Below are 19,719 nucleotides of genomic sequence, written 5' to 3'. Positions count from 1 at the left end.
CCCGAGTGCTGGGATTAGAGGCCTGAGACACCACCCCCAGCTCCCTCGCCCCTTTTCACTGCTGAATGGAATTCCCTCATCTGTGTCTGCTGTTCACTGACCACACCAGCCTGATGGGGACATGGCTGTGGCTCCCTCTTCAGGGCTTAAACACAGCTGTGACCTTTCCCCATGGACACAGGGGCCAGAAATTCCTCTCCTTTGGGAGCACCTACCATGTGACCCCATGACAACACTGTGTCAGATCCTTCAATAGCTCTGGCCATGTTGCTGGCTTCCCAGCCATGTGTGCAGAGGGATTGGATAGATCCACCATGATGGATCGCCCCAGCCGACTTCATTACCCCCTCCCCACAGGCTGAACTGGAGACTGTGTCCACCGCACTGAGCGAGGCCGAGTCGAAGGCCATCAGGCTGAGCAAGGAGCTGAGCAGTGCAGAGTCCCAGCTGCACGACACCCAGGTGACCCTGCTCGTCCCCTCTGCCGGCCGCTACCCTGCTGCTGACCCCACCTGACCCCCACCGACCCTCCCACCCACAGGAACTGCTGCAGGAGGAGACGAGGGCAAAGCTGGCCTTGGGGTCCCGTGTGCGCGCCCTGGAGGCCGAGGCGGCCGGTCTTCGGGAGCAGATGGAAGAGGAAGTGGTTGCCAGGGAGCGGACTGCTCGCGAGCTGCAGAGCGCCCAGGTCCAGGTGGGCAGTGAGCGCCGCACCGGGGGCCGGGGGTTTACACTGCTGTGCCCAGTGTCCCAGCCCCCACCGGCCAGTCTTCTGTGTCCCACCACCGTGTCTGCCCTGCCTTCCCTGCGCACACACACACACACACACACACACACACACACACACACACACACACGCACGCGCACACACACACACGCACACACACACACACACGCACGCGCACGCACACGCACTCTAACCTTGCGTGTCATCAAACCGCCCTTCTGAAGCTGTTCTCTCCCCGGGTGGCACAAAGGCTGCTCACTCTTCCTCACAGGCTGCGTGGCTCCCCAGTACCCTGGACAGAGCCTCTGCCAGACCGTCCCAGTAATGGATGCAAACCTTCACTCTTCCAGACTTAGGGTCTTGCCTTCCCTGTAATCCATAATAAAACTCTCCGTTTTACTCTGGCCAAGTTCTGGATACTTTAGGCTGTGACTATTCTACCCGTGTGTCTCCTCACCAGATTATGAATCCCTTCAAGTAGCTCTGACCCTGTGTGTGGGAAGCCTTAAGAAATGGCAGGCTCCTGTGTGTGCTTCAAAACCCATCTCCAATGCCCCCTCCTCCATGGAGACTGCTCCTCACTCATCCTGTGGATTCCTCAGATTATGTCACCTGCTTTGGTCCCATTTGGACTGAGTGTTGGGTCATTCTGAGGGTGCAGCACCCTGGAAGAGCTGGGTCTGGCTGAGTCCTCGGAGGCAGGAGGGTCCGGTGGGTGGTCAGCTGCCTCCTGTGTTTACAGCTGGGACACAGGATGCCGGGAGCCCACCCCGCAGTCACCCACAGCTGTGCTCTCCTGCCTGCAGCTCTCAGAATGGCGGCGACGCCAGGAGGAAGAGGCTGGGGCGCTGGAGGCTGGGGAGGAGGCTCGGCGCCGTGCAGCCCGGGAAGCAGAGGCCCTGGCCCAGCGCTTGGCAGAAAAGACAGAGGCGGTGGAGCGGCTGGAGCGGGCGCGGCGGCGGCTGCAGCAGGAGCTGGACGATGCCACGGTGGACCTGGGGCAGCAGAAGCAGCTTCTGAGTACCCTGGAGAAGAAGCAGCGCAAGTTTGACCAGGTGAGCGTCCTGGGTCCCTGCTGGCCCCCAGGGAACCAAACGCCCATTCGAATATCAGGGGAAAACTCGCTGGCAGAGAGGGGCACTTGAGATATGTTTTGAAGTGTGAATAGGAGTGCTATCACAGCCAGGTAGGCGTTGCCTCTGCCAAAACATCCATAAAGCAGGCCACCCACGTGTCCTGGTTTGTGCCTGTCACACAGCGCCACCCTGTTTGAATAATGATATGCAGAGCACCCTCTCTTGTGCCCCTGAGGGTGCCCACGTCGTCTTCATTTGTCCTGCGTGTTGCTGCTCCCATCTCAGCCTCAGTTTACCCATCTAGAAAATGGGAATCATACCAAGTATTCCATAGCCTGGGGATAAAAATAATCCCCACATTGTCAAAGGCTCATGTGCCTGTCGGCTCTGTCACTGTAGCAAACACTGCTCAGAAAGTGAAAAGGTTGTTTTGCTCATGAGTTTGGAGTTCGCTTCATGGTCACACTGGGTGTGCGGTGAGTCAGAGCGCCATGGCAGCGTGTGGGAGGAGGACGGACAGATAGACAGATGGACAGCAGAAGTCAGAGCCCTTCAGCCAGTCCCAGCCTAAGCTCCCATCACTCCCAAGCCCATCAGTTACTGGTGGAAGTTTCCAGGCCCCACAGTTGCTGTGCCAAGGCTGTAGGTACTGTCTCTGGGGTCACTCCAGACGGAAACCCTGCTTCTGCTAGCAGCAGGGATCAGCTCTGAAGAGCTCACAGCCTGAGCGTCTAAGCCGCCTCTCTGTTACACAAAAGGCGCCTTTAGCAAGTCAACTTCCAGCAAAACCCCTTATCTGATGTTGGAGTTGTTGGAGGGACGGCACCTAAGCAGTTCTCAGCCGCAGGAGACCCTGGTTTGTCAGGGCCATCTCAGACTGGTTATTCAAAGCTGTGAGTGCTTCAGCAAGAGCAGCTCAGGTGACAGCTGACAGTTCACAAGGCCGAGGTCCACCACTCCGCATTCACGCCAGATGCAGTGGTCAGAATTTGAATACGCCATCATCCATGGGTGGGCAGGTGTGTGGCCTCCTGTAATTCCAGCGTTGGTGGAGGTGGCAGGGCGTCCCCAGAGCAAGCTGGCTAGCTCTGTCCCTCTCCCTGTCCGTCTGTCCGTCTGTCTGTCCGTCCGTCTGTCCGTCCATCTGTCCATCGTCCGTCAGTCCGTCTGTCTGTCTCTGTCTCTAGTGTCTCCTCTCTCTCCTCTTCCCTTCTTTCCTTCCCTCCAGTCACCCATCTCCCGTTGCGTCTTCTCCCGTAGCTCCTGGCTGAGGAGAAGGCTGCAGTGCTGCGGGCCGTGGAGGACCGAGAGCGGGTGGAGGCTGAGGGCCGTGAGCGAGAGGCCCGGGCCCTGTCCCTGACACGGGCGCTGGAGGAGGAGCAGGAGGCGCGGGAGGAGCTGGAGAGGCAGAACCGCGCTCTGCGGGCTGAGCTGGATGCTCTGCTGAGCAGCAAGGATGACGTGGGCAAGAACGTGAGCAAACCCCGGGCACAGTGCTGATGGGAGACACACGCGTGTGCCCGCACAGCACACGCCCCGGCCTCGTGTTCACATGCGTGTGCCCGCACAGCACACGTCCCGGCCTTGTGTTCACATGCATGTTCACACAGTACACGTCCCGGCCTCGTGTTCACACGCATGTTCACACGCATTGCCCACACAGCACACGTCCTGGCCTTGCGTTCACACGCGTGTGCTTTCACAGCACATGTCCTGGCCTCATGTTCACATCGCAGCCAAGAGCTTCACTCACAAAATGCTAAATGGGCATTCTACACTCACTAGCAGGGTGTGAACAGACTCCTCCATCACACACACACACACACACACACGCATGCGCGCACACGGAAATTCATCTTAGTCAAAGGTTTGTGCGGTAAGGGAAGGCTGCAGCTGCAAGGAAGGGAAAGATCTGAGAGCCTCAAGGTCATGGCAAGCTCTGTCAGGGAAGACTGGGCTGGGGCTGCTTTCTGAAGAAGCTTTTTCCCTGCATTCCCTTAAACAAGTGTGTCTACCCTCCTGACCTCAGCATACTATATAGTCATCTGCAGAAGTCAGACTCTAGAATGAACGTGCAGTTGAGTTATCAAAAATCAAATCTCACCATGTGTAAGAAGTTTGTGGTTCTGGTTTTTGAAGTTTTAAATGTATTTATTTTGTGTGTACACATGTTTTGCCTGCATGTGTCTGTGTACATCACATGTGTGCAGTGCTCTCAGAGGCCAGAGGAGGATGTTGGAGTCCCTGGAACTGGAGTTACAGACGGTTGTGAACCACCATATGGGTGCTGGGAATCAAACCTGGGTCCTCTGGAAGAGTAGCCAGTGTGTTCAACTGTTAGAGCATGATTTTGTGATGGATCCATAGCTAGGACCCATACTTCCTGCATAGCTATGCCACATGCCAGTGGGCTGTATGTGGGCACACCTGTTAGGGGTTTTATTTTTTACTTTTATTGCCCCTGAACATGGCTTTCTTTTAAATTGTGGTTTTTGGATTAGGGGGTTTCTACCTATATAGTACATATGATCCCAGCCTTGTTTCTGATTCTGCTGCTATGGTGACACCCCAGCAAAAGCAGCATGCAGGGAGAAAGGATTTATTTGGCTCACAATTCCAGGTTCTGGTCCATCATTGGTGGGAGTCAAGGCAGGAACGTGAGAAGTAACTGTTCACAATCCCAGTCAAGAGCAGGGAGTGAATGCAGGAACCTTCTTTTTTTAACATAGTCCAGGACCTAGACCTAGGGAATGGTGCCACCCACAGTGGGTGTGGTCTTTTCATGTTAATTAACATAGTCAAAACAGTCTTCACAGCCCAAACTGACAGAGACCGCCCCTCACTGAGACTTAATTCCTCGATGACTCTAGATTGTGTCACCGACAATAGCTAAAGCTGACCTTTCATACAGGTTTGCATAAAATGTTTCCAGGTAATCTAAGACGACACCTGCGGGTGCTTAGCAAGCGGTGTGGATGAGGGAGTGAACTCACCTAGGCCCTTCTACCAGCTGCTATCCCATTCTCCCTCATAGCCTCCCCTGCTCTACCTCAGACACCACCTTAACCCTAGCCGGGGGCTTAAACTCACTCCCCGTCCCTCCAGGTGCACGAGCTGGAGCGAGCCCGCAGGGTGGCTGAACAGGCAGCCAATGACCTGCGGACACAGGTGACGGAACTGGAGGATGAGCTGACCGCCACAGAGGATGCCAAGTTGCGTCTGGAGGTGACGGTGCAGGCCCTGAAGGCTCAACACGAGCGAGACCTGCAGGGCCGTGACGATGCTGGTGAGGAGAGACGGAGGCAGCTGGCCAAGCAGGTACTATCCAGGGAGTGGCTGCAGGGCATCTGTGTGGGGGAAGGGAGTGCCCTCTGTGAGCGTGCCCACTGTGTGTGGGGTGCCCTCTGTGAGCGTGACCACTGTGTGCAAAGGGAGCGCCCTCTGTGAGTGTGCCCACTGTGTGTGGGGTGCCCTCTGTGAGCGTGCCCACTGTGTGCAAAGGGAGCGCCCTCTGTGAGCGTGCCCACTGTGTGGAGGGTGCCCTCTGTGAGCGTGCCCACTGTGTGCAAAGGGAGCGCCCTCTGTGAGCGTGCCCACTGTGTGTGGGTGCCCTCTGTGAGTGTGCCCACTGTGTGTGGGTGCCCTCTGTGAGCGTGCCCACTGTGTGTAGGGTGCCCTCTGTGAGCATGCCCACTGTGTGTGCAAAGGGAACGCCCTCTGTGAGCGTGCCCACCTCTACCAGAAAGCCATCTTTCTGTTCTGTCAGAAGGCAGTGACACACATGTGCGTTCCCAAGCACACACCATCCACCAAGTGTCATGTGAGGCCTCCCCAACAAGGAGGCCCCACCCCCTGCCCCTCACTGTGTCTCTAGACTTTTCCTTAGGAAGTTTAAATAGACTTCTTGTCTTAGTTGGGGTTTCTATTGCTATGAAGAGACACTTGAAAAGGAAAACATTTGGCCCAGCGGTAGTGGCACACACCTTTACTCCCAGCACTCAGGAGGCAGAGGCAGTTGGATCTCTGTGAGTTCAAGACTAACCTGGTCTACAAAGAGTGTTCCAGGACAGCCAGGGATGTTTCACTGAGAAACCCTGTCTCAAAAATCAAAGCAAAGCAAAGCAAAAACCCAACAACTAAATAAAACATTTAATTGGGATGGCTTACTTACAGTTTTAAAGGTTCAGTCCCTTATCATCATGGCAGAGAGCATGGCAGCATGCAGGCAGACGTGGTGCTGGAGAGGTAGCTGAGAGTCCGACATCTTGCAGGCAAAAGGAAGTTGACTGAAACATTGGGCAGTATCCTGAGCATAGGAAACCTCAGAGCCTGCCCCCACATGCCAGCCATGCCCACTCAAACAAAGCCAAGCCTCCTAATGGTGCCACTCCCTATGAGACTATGGGATCGGTTCCATTCAAACCACCACAGTCCACACTCACGCTCCCATCATTTATAACATTATCATAATGCAGAATGCGTTTAGTCCAACTTCAAAAGCCCCATTGTCTATCACAGTCTCAATGTTAATTTCAAAGTTCAAAGTCTCTTCTGAGATTCATGTAATCTGTCATCACCTGTAAAGATCAAAACCAAAAAATAGATCACATACTTCCAACATACAATAGCACAGGATATACATTACCATTCCAAAGTGTAGGGAAGGGAGCATAGCAAGGAAAAACTGGACCAAAGCAAGACCAAAAACCAGCAGGACAAACCCCATCCTCTGCATCTTCCCGTCTGAGGTCAAAGCGCTCTTCATATCTCCTTTCAGCTCTGTTGACTGCAGCACACTTCTCTCTTGGGCTGGCTCCTCTCCCTGTCAGCGGCTCTCCTCACAGGTGTCCCATGACTCCGGCATCTCTAACTTCACAGCTTCGCACAGTGGTGCAGGGCCACCTGACACACGCCTGGTCTCCGTCACCTGATTCCATGAATTCTTTCTAAAGTCCTTAACTCTAAACCCAGAGCCACGTGGCCAAAGCCGCCAAGTCCTGCTGCTTGCTGGCACTGGAACATGGCCTCCTCATTAACTTACATTTTCACCAGCCTTTTGTCTTTCACTGCCTAAGCTTGGCTGTCCTGAAACTCACTCTGTAGACCAGGCTGGCCTCAAACTGAGATCCGATGCCTCAGCCTTCCTGGTGCTAGGATTAAAGGCGTGAGCCACCATGCCAGGCTCTAAGCTCTTCTTTAGTTCCTTTTCGCAAGTTGGAAATGTAGGTGTGTGGGATGTTGCCCTGAGGTCACCACTGCCTATACTCAGTTTCTTCATCTGTTTATCTCTGAACAAGGGCTTAGCTCCATCCCACCTCCTGGAGCTCTTTTTGTCCTCAAAATTTACATCTTATAATTTTATTTGCTCAGCTTGCTCCTTCTCATGATAAATCTTCATTAGCATTACCACTAATAACCACGTGACAGAGCCTATACTAGGCTGTTTTGGGATTTCTTCTGCCAGTGGAATCCAAAAGTATTCACTTTCACCTCAGGCAGACTCTTTGGACAAAGGCACAAAGCAGCCACTTCCCTCACCAAAATATCATAAGAATGATTTCTACTTATCATTGAAGTAGAACTGAAATTCTCCTCTGAAACCTCTGGAGCCAGCCCCACCCCACAGCTCATATAACTCTTAGCTCCACTGTCTTCCATGCCCCTGATGGTGTGGCCCAGTGAGCAGTGCTTAAAGCCTCCCACGGATTTTCTAACCCACAGCTCCATGGTCCATATTCCTTAAAAAAAGCATGGCCAGGCCTATCACAGCAGCACCCCAGTCCCTGTGCCAACCTTCTGTCTTAGTCAGGGTTTCTATTGCTGTGAAGAGACACCATGAGCACAGCAACTCTTACGACGGAAAACATTTCATTGGGGTGAGTCGCTTACTGCTTCAGAGGTTCAGTTCATTGTCATCATGGTAGGACATGGTGGCGTGCAGGCAGACACGGGGGAGAGGTAGCTGAGAGTCCTACCAGGCAACGGGAAGTTGACTGAGACACTGGGCAGTATCCTGAGTATAGGAAACCCCAAAGCCCGCCCCACATGACGCACTTCCTCCAACAAGACCACACCTACTTCAACAAAGCCACACCTCCTGATGGTGACACTCCCTATGAAAGTATAGGGTCAATTACATTCAAACCACCAACCTTGTACTCATCCTTGATAGGAAGAGCACCGGGCCACCGTAGAAAGGAGTCGAGCCCAGTTTGGCAAACCATTGCATTGAGGGTGACTCAGACAACTGCCCCATGGCTAAGTCACCCGGCCTGTGTGCGCATCACTTCCCAGGAGCCTCCTGCCTGAGTGGCCTCAGGAAGGGAGCTTTTGAACCTTACAGCTTTTTTGTTTGACGAGTTCTTGTGATTTCTCTAAGCCCAGCTTCCCTCCAGGGACTGGGTGCCATGACCTGTGACCTCTCCTCTCCCTACCTCCCTCCCCAGCTGAGAGATGCAGAGGTGGAGCGGGACGAGGAGCGGAAGCAGAGGGCGCTGGCCGTGGCTGCTCGCAAGAAGCTGGAGGCAGAACTGGAGGAGCTGAAGGCCCAGATGTCGGCTGCTGGGCAGGGCAAGGAAGACGCCGTGAAGCAGCTGAGGAAGATGCAGGTGAGGCAGATGCAGGGGAGGCAGATGCAGGTGAGGCAGATGCAGGGGAGGCAGATGCAGGGGAGGCAGATGCAGGGGAGGCAGATGCAGGGGAGGCAGATGCAGGGGAGGCAGATGCAGGGGAGGAAGATGCAGGGGAGGAAGATGCAGGAGAGGATGATGCAGGGGAGGCAGATGCAGGGGAGGCAGATGCAGGGGAGGCAGATGCAGGGGAGGCAGATGCAGGGGAGGCAGATGCAGGGGAGGCAGATGCAGGGGAGGCAGATGCAGGGGAGGATGATGCAGGGGAGGCAGATGCAGGGGAGGCAGATGCAGGGGAGGCAGATGCAGGGGAGGAAGATGCAGGAGAGGATGATGCAGGTGAGGCAGATGCAGGGGAGGATGATGCAGGGGAGGCAGATGCAGGGGAGGCAGATGCAGGGGAGGAAGATGCAGGAGAGGATGATGCAGGTGAGGCAGATGCAGGGGAGGATGATGCAGGGGAGGCAGATGCAGGGGAGGCAGATGCAGGGGAGGCAGATGCAGGGGAGGCAGATGCAGGGGAGGCAGATGCAGGGGAGGCAGATGCAGGGGAGGCAGATGCAGGGGAGGCAGATGCAGGGGAGGAAGATGCAGGGGAGGAAGATGCAGGGGAGGATGATGCAGGGGAGGCAGATGCAGGGGAGGAAGATGCAGGAGAGGATGATGCAGGGGAGGCAGATGCAGGGGAGGCAGATGCAGGGGAGGATGATGCAGGGGAGGCAGATGCAGGGGAGGATGATGCAGGGGAGGCAGATGCAGGGGAGGCAGATGCAGGGGAGGCAGATGCAGGGGAGGCAGATGCAGGGGAGGCAGATGCAGGGGAGGCAGATGCAGGGGAGGCAGATGCAGGGGAGGCAGATGCAGGGGAGGCAGATGCAGGGGAGGCAGATGAGCAGGGCGGGGTCTAGGGCTGCTGGGCCCCTGTCACCTTCAGCCGTAGCAGTGGCTGAGTGGCTGGTGCCTCGCAGAAGATGGCCTCTGCCGTGTTTGTTCTTTTTCCTCTTGCACTTCACTCAGTTTAGATGTTAGACTTCGAAATCTTAGTTCATTGTTTGATTAGATAATAAATTTGGTGCCGCTGAGGATGGAACCTTGAATAATCTAGGCAGGGTGTCGCTGAGCCACACCCCAGCCCCTCTGGGGGATTCTAGACAGCTCTGTCACTGAGCTGCCCCAGCCCGCACCACGGTATTTAAAACGGCAGGTGCCTGTGTTATGTTCTTAAGTGGGGCCGCAGCCAGAAGGGCCAGTTCATGCACCTAGAGAAAGGATCCCTTGCTTAACCCTTCGTCAGGCATGAATAGTAATAGTAACTGTTTTCTCATTGCAACCCGCCTTTTCTCTGGCTCCTCATAGCCATGCTGGCTCTCTTGGGTGGAGGAGAGCTGTGTCGGCCCCTCCTCACGTCACAGGCAGTGCCCACAGAACCACAGGCTAAATACTTTCTCTTCTGGCTCACTTGAAGAGGTTAAGGAGGCCTAGAGAAGGGGTGGAGTTGGCCCGAGAGCACAGACACGGGCTCTGTGCTGGCCCTGCTTGCCCACAGAGTAACAGCCAGGGTGGAGTTCTTGTGAAGCAGCTCAACTAAACCTGCACCGGGCCTTCCACCCAGACCCAGATGAAGGAGCTGTGGCTGGAGGTGGAGGAGACGCGCAGCTCCCGGGAGGAGATCTTTACCCTGAACAGGGAAAGTGAGAAGAGGCTCAAGGGGCTAGAAGCTGAGGTGCTGCGGCTGCAGGAGGTGAGGCTGGAATGGGTGGGCCTCAGAGGGAGGCCCCGGCATGGGCGGGGCTTAACTGGAGAGCCTGGAGGAGGGGAGGGGCTTTGCGGGAGGCGTTGGGGGGGTGAGACTGGGGGAGTGGGCGTGGCTCCCTGTGCCTTCTTTCTTTGGGAGTGGGGGATCTTTTCCTGGGGGCTACTGGGAGCCTGAGCAGGCGCTGCCAAGACCAGTCAGGAAGATGAAGAAGACAGGATCCAGAAAGTCAAGAGGTGGAAGCTGGAGTGAGGGAGGTCTGGGGGCCAGGGGTGAGGTAGAGGAAGAGAGGGCCTGTGGGCGGTGTGGGGACACAGGAGGCCTAGCGAGTGGTGAGAGACCTGGAAGAGGAGAGGGTTGCAGGAGGACACAGCTCAGAAGAGGGGAGGGGGAGCACTGGTGGCCCCCACGAAGAGAAACCCTCCTGCGGGGTGGGGGTGGGGGTCACAGGCTCACAGCCAGGAGGAAAAGGATGGAGGGTAGAGAAGGGTTAATAGCAATGTCCTAACTGGTCCATGACTGGTCCATGCAGGAACTGGCCGCCTCAGACAGAGCCCGGAGGCAGGCACAACAGGACAGAGACGAGATGGCAGAGGAGGTGGCCACGGGCAACCTTAGCAAGTGAGTGTCCCGGTGCTGTGGGCTGGGCGCGCTCCTCTTGCGGCCTACCCCGTGAAGCTGCAACCCCTTGCCTTCCTTAGGGCAGCCACCCTGGAGGAGAAGCGGCAGCTGGAGGGGCGGCTGGGGCAGCTGGAAGAGGAGCTCGAGGAGGAGCAGAACAACTCCGAGATACTCAGGGACCATTACCGCAAGCTGCTGCTGCAGGTGGGCACAGCAGGGTGCCCCCCCGCCAGAGCTGCCCCCCAGGGGCCCCCAAGTCAGGAAGGCATGACTCTTGGGGACTCTCACACAGGCTTGACATAGTTAAGGGAGCTATCAAGGGTGGCAGCTCACAGTTGTAATCCCAGTACTCTCTCTGTAGACCAGGCTGGCCTCAAACTCTCAGAGATCCGCCTGCCTCAGCCTCCCGAGTGCTGGGATTAAAGGCATGCGCCACCACCGCCCTGCTTACTTTCCAGAGTAAGTGTCACAGGTTCAAGGTCAGCCAAGGCCACAGAGAGCAAATACTGACGTGTGAATGCATGGCTTCACACATTAGTAAAGGAAGCGTGTTTATTGCTGTGTTCTGGCCTTGAGTCCCAGCAATCCCTCACGGCCTCCTTCCCTGTCCTGCAAATCTGACTGGGCACGGTCTGTTTAGCAACACACAGCACTTCTCTTTTTCAGTCTCAGGCAGGGCCTCCTGTAGCTCAGGAATTCTTTTTGTAGCCTGAGAATGACCTCGCTGTCCTGATCCCCCGGCCTCCATTTGTGACGACAGACATATGTCACCAAACCAGATTGTGCTGTGTTGGGGACCAGGGCTCCTTGTACACTAGGCAAGCCCTCTCCCTGCTGAGTCCCAGCCAACCCCTGTCCCCATTCACTTTACAATAAAACGTCAGAGGCTGAAGGAGGCTGCCGGGCTCATGAATGTGCCCTGGGAGGCAGGACGCAGAAGCTTTAGTGACCCTGACCCAATGCGTCCATGTCTCCGCTGCCCTGAGACTTCCAGGCTGAGGGAAAGTGCTGTTATTAGGCTCAAGGCCGTGCCTACACAGCTATCAGCTGAATGGGGCCTTGCTCCTCACAAGACCCCTCAGGTCGGTCTCTGCTGGCTGTGCTGGGAGTGTCTGGTGACAGGAGCTGGAGCCTGCTCCTTTCCTTCACAGGCCCCTCAGGTGACCCTGGCGCAGAGGAGAGTGTGAAGGGCCTGAAATAGCCTAGTTCACAGCCATAAATTTAGAGCATTTAAACAAGTTTGTGGCCATCTCTGGGACTCCCTAAAATAGCAGACTGAACCTGGTGTGGTGGTGCGTGCCTGTCGTCCCGCCATTTGGGAGGCGGAGGCAGGAAGTTCTAGGTCATCTTCAGTCACAGTGTGAGTTCTAGGTCAACCTGGCTTCATGAGACACTCAACCAAAAATGTTAAAACTAAATTTAAATAGATTTAAATAATTTTGAGTAATTTTAAATAAATTTGAAAGATTCCTGTTCATTACAAAGTAAAAGGTGCCGTTTGCTGTGGGTTCTTTCTGGAGCGTGTTGACGTGTTGTTGAGCGCTGAAGTATCCCAGGCTCCGTGCTGTGCACTTGGCAGCCGCTGGCACGCTCATCCCTGGAGCTTCCTCCCTTCGGAGGATTCACCGCTGCGCCCCATCTCCTCTCCTGCTACAGGTAGAGTCCCTCACTACAGAGTTGTCTGCTGAACGCAGTTTCTCAGCCAAGGCCGAGAGCGGGAGGCAGCAGCTGGAGCGGCAGATCCAGGAACTCCGGGGTCGCCTGGGTGAAGAGGACGCTGGAGCCCGAGCCCGGCAGAAGATGCTGATCGCTGCTCTTGAGTCCAAGCTGGCCCAGGCGGAGGAGCAGCTGGAGCAGGAGAGCAGGTGAGAAGGGAAGTTGCTTTGGCCCGAAGGGAACTGCGGGCCATGGAGAGGACAGTTTAGATCACAGTCTTGCAGTTACCTACCGCTGTGTAACACAACACCCTAAAACTTAGTGACTTCGGAACACGTTTATTATTGCTTCTGAATTTGGGCCTGGCTGGAAGCTTGCTTTGTGACAGATTCGGTTGGCCTGTCTGCTGTGCCTTTGCTCGTCAGAGGGTTGGCTACATGCTTTTGCTTGGTTGGGCTCAAGCACATGTAAGGCCTTGCCTAGGAAGACTAGACTAACTTGGTTCTGTTCCATGTGGCCTCTCATTCACCAGCAGGCTAGCCCAGGATTGCCTACATGGCAGAGCTGTGGTCCCAAGAGTAAGGGACACTGTCAATGGCTTCTAGAGGCTTGGGGCTAACACTATGCCACTTTATCCCTAAGCAGAGCAAGTCCTGTGACAGCTCAAGCCCACAGCCCAATGTGAGCCGCTGCAGTCACCATACCAAGGGTGTAGGGACAGGAAGGAGTGACACTTCAACTCCCTCCCCCATCAAACCAGCACAAAAAGAGACGTCTGAGTTAAGAGGATACTGGGCTCTGGGTCAATGTCTGTGTGTGTCCCTTGTGGCCACAAAGTGGCTGCAGTTGTATCGAGCACCATATCCACAATACTCTTTTTTAGAGCCAAGAAGCCAGGCTAGAGAGATGACTCAGTGAGTAAAGTACTTGAGTGTAAGGACTTGAGTTCGAGACCCCAGCACCCCCATGAAAAATGGACATGGTAGCAGGTGTTTGTAACCCAGCATTCCTACAGCAAGAAAGGAGGCAGAGACACGAGAATCCTTGAAGTTCGCTGGCCAGCTAGACTTACGTACATAGCAGCAAAGTAGGAGACCCAGCCTCAAACAAGGTGGGAAGTAAGGACTGATTCCTGAGACTGTCATCTGTCCATAGACACACACACACAACTCACACTCACACACAGACACTCACACACTCATTCACACAGAGACACAAACACACACACTCACAACACACATATAGACACACACACAACTCACACTCACACACAGACACTCACACACTCATTCACACAGAGACACAAACACACACACTCACAACACACATATAGACACACACACACAACTCACACTCACACACAGACACTCACACACTCATTCACACAGAGACACAAACACACACACTCACAACACACAGAGACACACACACAACTCACACTCACACACAGACACTCACACACTCATTCACACAGAGACACACAGAGACACACACAACTCACACTCACACACAGACACTCACACTCATTTACACAGAGACACAAACACACTCACACACACTCACAACACACATATAGACACACAGAGACACACACAACTTACACTCACACACAGACACTCACACACTCATTCACACAGACACAAACACACTCACAACACACACAGAGACACACAGACACACTCACGCATAAACACACTCACATAGAGACACACATATACTCACACAGACACACACTTACACACAGATATACACACAGTTGCATACACAAATACATACACACACAGACACACTCACACACAGACACACACTCATACACGGAGACACACACACACACACACACACTGTCCTAGTTTCACTTCTGTTGCTGACAAGCACCTCAACAAAGGCAACTTAAGGGAGAATAGGTCTATTCAGCTTGCAGTTCCAGATCACAGCCACTCTTATGGGGCCGTCAGGGCAGCAGGGACCTGAAGCAGCTGGTCACTTCCACAGCCAGTAGCAAAGAGGACAGGTGCATGCCACTGCTCAGCTCCGCTTCTGTTGTACAGTTCAGGACCCAACCCCAGGGAAGGCTGCCCACTTCACTCTGGGTGCTCCCCCATCACGACACAGTCACGACAGTCCCCAGCCTGATCTAGACAGTCCCTCAGCAAGACTTTTCCAGGTGACTCTGGGTTGTGTCAAGTTAATTAAAAGAAACCATCAAGGGGCTGGAGAGGTTAAGAGCACTGCCTGCTCTTCCAGAGGACCTGAGTTCAATTCCCAGCACCCACTTGGTGGCTCACAACCATCTGTAATGAGATCTGATGCCCTCTTCTGGCCTGTAGGAATACATGTAGGCAGAATACTGTATACATAAAAAAAAAAGTAACCATCAGTTGGGACAGTGGTGGTGCACGCCTTTAATCCCAGCACTCGGGAGGCAGAGGCAGGCGGATCTCTGTGAGTTCGAGGCCAGCCTGGTCTACAGAACGAGTTCCAGGACAGCCTCCAAAACAATACAGAGAAACCTTGTCTCGAAAAACAAACAAAAACAAACAAACAAAAACCCATCAAGCTAGGTGTGTGGTACATGCTTTGATCCCAGCACTCAGAGGCAAAGGCAGGTGGATCTCTGTGAGTTTGATGCTAGCCTGGTCTACATAGAGAATTTCAGGTCAGCCAGAGCTGTTCCATATAACAAAACAAAATTCACCAAACAAACAAAAGTATCAAACAGAAAACATCAACTGAGGGTGTCAGTGGAAACCCGGCGCAGACTGACTTCAGGAGTCTGATGCCAGGTGGTTCGTTGCGTCATATTTAAAACACAGTACAATTTGGGAAAAGGTTTCCAAGAAAGAATCAGTTCGATTGCTCCCATTCCAGGAGCACAATAAAGCTTAAGGTGTGACTTAGAACTCCTTACAACGTGCATGTGACCATGAGGGTGGGTTCCGCAGCTCAAAGGCCTAGGGTCTGGTGTGGTCTCTGAGATAGCATAGACACATAACACACATGTGACAGCTTCCTAAGGACAGGAAGAGTCTGGGGTAATCATTCTGCAGACTTTGGATGAGGTCTGCCTCTCAAGTAAGAGGTGGGTGAGGTATGCCGCCACAGATAGCAAAAAGGTCACCAGGTCATTACCGACATCCACTCCTAGCCTTCTGGGCAGAGAGGTCCTCGTATGTTTTAACATTCCTGGTTTCCCTAGTGATCTGTGGGTGCAGGGACCTTTGCACCCCCAACAATCAACCGGAAGATGTGAGCTTGACACCAAATTCAGAACACGATACTGAAGGTCCACCTCGCAGAAGGGGAGAACAACTGAAAGCTGTCCTCTGACCTCCATAGCACGCGACATGGCATGAATTCGTGCATGAACACACATGCCCGCGTGCGCGCACACACAAATATATATGTAAATGAAGCAGGAAGCAAGCCAATAGAAGCTGAGTTTCCTGTAAATAAACCTCCCATAATACTGTCAAGAGCTGCTGTGCTAACCAAACTCATCACTAAGGGACTTCCAGCGCAGCAGGCACCCCCGGCTACTGAGACACCGAGGACTGCAGTGCCAACATCTGTAGGTTCCTGGCTGTCATCTATACAGGCATGATGCCCATGATCATATGTATAGAAAACCAGATCAGACAGGCAGTCTGTCTGAGATTCCTGATCTCCAGTTCAGCGTCTTCACCTTGGTCTGGGGGGATGTGACTACTACATACACATGTACAGGCAGGTTGGGCTAGGGCTCGCCTGAGCCAGAGTGCCTGCCCAGCATGCAGGAAGCCCTGGGCTTCATCTCCAGCACTGAATAAACTGGGCATGATGGGGCATGCCTATCATCCCAGCATGTGGGAAGCAGAGGCAGGAGGATCAGAGGCTAAAGGTCATCCTTGGCTGCATAATGAGTTTGAGACCAGCCTGAGCTACATGAGACCCTGTTTCAAAACCATCAACATCACAGGAGGCCTGGTGCCTGCGTCTGGCTGAGTGGGAGGCAGCTAGAAGGCACGAAAGGGGGAGAAACCCCAGGGTGGGGCAGCACCAAAAATGCTGTGCTGAGTGTTTCCTGGGCTCTTCTCTTTAGAGAGCGCATTCTCTCTGGCAAGCTGGTGCGCAGAGCCGAGAAGCGGCTGAAGGAGGTGGTTCTTCAGGTGGACGAAGAGCGCAGGGTGGCTGACCAGCTCCGGGACCAGGTGAGCAGCTGACATCACCACAAACAGTGGGAAGTGGGATGGTGGCCACGCCTTTAATCCCAGCACTCGGGAGGCAGAGGCAGGAGGATCTCTGTGAGTTCCAGACCAACCTGGTCTACGAGTTCCAGACCAACCTGGTTTACAAGAGCTAGTTCCAGGTCAGCCTCCAAGCCACAGAGAAACCCTGTCTCGCACCCCCCCCCAAAAAAAGCCCAAGAAAATAACCCTGCTAGCCTGGCCTAGCAGGTGACTCAGTGGTTCATTTCAGCTATGGTGGAAGCAAAGACAGGAGGATTGCTAAGTTTCAGGAGAGCCTGTGTTACAGTGAGAGACCCCTTCTCAAATGAATATCAACAATGAAAAATGTCTGTAGGTCACAGCCTGTATGTGACTCCAGGTGGAGTCCCTGTGTCCTTAAAAGCTCAGCTGTGCCTTGTCTGCTATTCATTCCACAAATGATTATTGAGCACTACCTTTGTGCCAGGCACATTGCTAGGCGTTATAAGTAAGGTGCTGGGAAGGTTCTAGAAGGTCCTGGCCTTCACAGGGCTCACATTACCAGCCTAGGAAAGGCATTATACACACACCAAACAAAGATAATGCCAGACTCTGGTGAAGGCTGTGAAAGAAAAGAATGAAGATATAGGAATGGAGAGCCTTGCCCAGGTTGGGTTTTGGAAAGGGTTATGGAGGTGACATTTGAGGTGACATGGGGGTGACGGGAGGAACAGTCAGGTGGAAAGAGCAGGAGGTTCAAAGGTCCTGAAGAAATGAAGCAAGCAGAATGAATCAGTATAGCTCGAAGATGGGAATGTGGCTCAGTTGGATACAGTGCTTACCTAACATGCTCAAGAGCACTGCACTTGGGAGATGAAGGCAGGGCCAACAGAAGGTTAAGGTCATCTTTAGTTACATACTGAGTTCCATGAGACAAATGAAGTCACATGATATGTGTTTTTTCCCTGGAGAAAGGTGGCAGTGTCTGGGGAGATCAGGGTGAGTTTGGTGTGGTCACTGGGTTCCTCAGAGACATGGACATGAGGACATTTATGTTAGGGCCAGCCCCTACCCAGCAGTCTGGGGAGCCAAAGGAGGTCTGTGAGGGGGAGGGACCCTGCAATGCTGTCAACAAGACTTCCAAGGAGCCACATATTTATACCAGACAGGGCACTGACTAATTCCACTAGGCCAGCTTGGTAAGCCAGTGAGTGTATGGGTGACTCAAAGACAGGTGCATCACCAGGAAACCTGGCCCCCACATGAGTGATGGACTCACGAACGCCACAGCCCAGAGGCTCACCCCTGTCTGTCGTCCTGCCTTCCACATGCTCTTGCGGGTATCCCGCAGACCACAGGCAATGAGTGGGGGGCAGATTTCACGGGGGTCAGCAGTTTTCTGCTCCATGGATTGCTAAGCGCCTGGTCTCAGTTGTCCAACACCCAGATGTCTTCTGCATATTTTGTTGCCATGACTGAAGATCTCAGGAGGTCACCACAGCTGCTCTGGGCACTGGGGGACACCATGAGAATGACCTGGTCCCCCCTTTCCACTCAGCTGGAAAAAGGCAACCTCCGGCTGAAGCAGCTCAAGCGACAGCTGGAGGAAGCAGAGGAGGAGGCATCGCGGGCACAGGCCGGTCGGCGGCGCCTGCAACGGGAGCTGGAGGACGTCACAGAGTCTGCCGAGTCCATGAACCGGGAGGTGACCACGCTGAGGAACAGGCTCCGGTAAGCCACCCGCACGCTGGTGTCACCCAGAAGAGGAGGCCTGGCCTGGATGGCCAGCGTGCGGGTGAGACCCTGAGTGATAAGGAGGCTGCAGAGGCTGCGGCTTGCTCAGGGGCCATCTGCACCCATGGGACCATTTACAAGCCTTTGACCTCAGCTTCTTGTCCCCGCCCTCTGCGTCTGTGTTCTCATTTTCGTCTCCCGTCGTCATTTGTGCATTCCTCTCCCACAGGCGGGGCCCACTCACCTTCACCACACGCACAGTGCGTCAGGTGTTCAGGCTGGAGGAAGGCGTGGCTTCTGACGAGGAGGAAGCTGAGGGGGCGGAGCCTGGACCCGCACCACCCCAGGAACCTGAGGCTCCGCCCCTTGCCACACCCCAGTGACCCAACCTGTCCTGGATGCCCCAAGGACAGAGCCTGTCCCTGTGTCCCTCCTGGCTTGCACTTTGAAATGATGCTGCCCTCTGGCACTTTCTGACATTGAAAAACCCTACCGGAACCCGGAACCCATGCCCACTGGGGACTCCGAATCAAGGCCCTAAACCAAGGAGCTTGGTTGCAGGGAGGCAAGGATGGCCACTCGTGTTAAGGGGACAGAATGAGCATGGGTGGGAAGCATATCTTGTCAGCTCCCGTTTTTCAGCAGGCCTGTCCCCCGCAGAAGGCAGGCAGGGGACCTCCACTCTCTGCCCGTGTCCTGCCCTCTTGTGTGTGGGGAGGTCTATGTGCATGCTCCAGGCACGGAAGAAATAAACTGCACCTGACTGGATCCCTCACCGTGGCTGTGTTCCTGATTGGGGACCAGAGTGTGAGGGGCTTTCCCGGCTGCTGTAGTATGTGAGGTCCTTTCTAGGGACTGGGCATTTACTGTGCAATAAGAAGTCAAGGCGTCCTACTATAGACTAGGCAAGCCACTGTCTCCTCAGCGCCTTCGTGCAGTTACTGAGGCAGTAAAGCACATCTTTCTGGCCCTTTCAAAGTGTTAGGAACAGATTGAACCACTAGCCTCAGGGCACCCAAACCCCACACAGTCTGGTTCAGGGCTGGCAATCCACAGGTGACGACAGTTTTCATAGGCACCTTGCATACCCAGGACACTTACTTGTCCTTGGGTTCTAGGACTCAATCAAGTCCACAGACTTGCTGTTCTCATATATTCTAGTTAGGAAGGCTGTTCATGCTTGTCGTCAAGGAAACCAAGATAGGCACTTGCTCCAGTGCCCAAAGAGGCCAAAAGATCAGGTCCCATGGGGGATTCTAGGTAGGGCACCACCACTGAGCCACATTCCAGCCCTTTACTGGGGGATTCTGGGAAACTCTGCTATCTTTTTCCGTTGTTA

The 19,719-nt window shown here is 54.2% G+C and overlaps 1 protein-coding gene across 3 annotated transcripts in view; it reads left to right on the top strand.

Moving 5' to 3' along the window:
* The window catches only part of Myh14 (myosin heavy chain 14), a 64,952-nt gene extending 45,804 nt beyond the window's left edge, over positions 1-19,148 (top strand). For all 3 annotated transcript variants that reach the window (XM_040736054.1, XM_040736055.1, XM_040736053.1), the window contains 13 exons: positions 358-462; positions 542-694; positions 1,534-1,782; positions 3,064-3,276; positions 4,909-5,121; positions 8,250-8,411; positions 10,045-10,173; positions 10,718-10,806; positions 10,887-11,010; positions 12,463-12,671; positions 16,541-16,649; positions 18,205-18,377; positions 18,610-19,148. In XM_040736054.1, coding sequence (XP_040591988.1) covers positions 358-462; positions 542-694; positions 1,534-1,782; positions 3,064-3,276; positions 4,909-5,121; positions 8,250-8,411; positions 10,045-10,173; positions 10,718-10,806; positions 10,887-11,010; positions 12,463-12,671; positions 16,541-16,649; positions 18,205-18,377; positions 18,610-18,763 — 2,082 coding nt within the window. In that variant the 3' untranslated portion in view covers positions 18,764-19,148. The remainder of the gene's footprint in view (positions 1-357; positions 463-541; positions 695-1,533; positions 1,783-3,063; positions 3,277-4,908; positions 5,122-8,249; positions 8,412-10,044; positions 10,174-10,717; positions 10,807-10,886; positions 11,011-12,462; positions 12,672-16,540; positions 16,650-18,204; positions 18,378-18,609) is intronic.
* Positions 19,149-19,719: the final 571 nt, after the last annotated feature.

This window comes from Mesocricetus auratus, unplaced genomic scaffold, assembly GCF_017639785.1.
Source record: "Mesocricetus auratus isolate SY011 unplaced genomic scaffold, BCM_Maur_2.0 Super-Scaffold_100054, whole genome shotgun sequence".
NCBI lineage: Eukaryota > Metazoa > Chordata > Mammalia > Rodentia > Cricetidae > Mesocricetus > Mesocricetus auratus.
The sequence above is the reverse complement of the archived record's forward strand: the minus strand, read 5'-3'. Positions and strand labels throughout refer to the sequence as shown.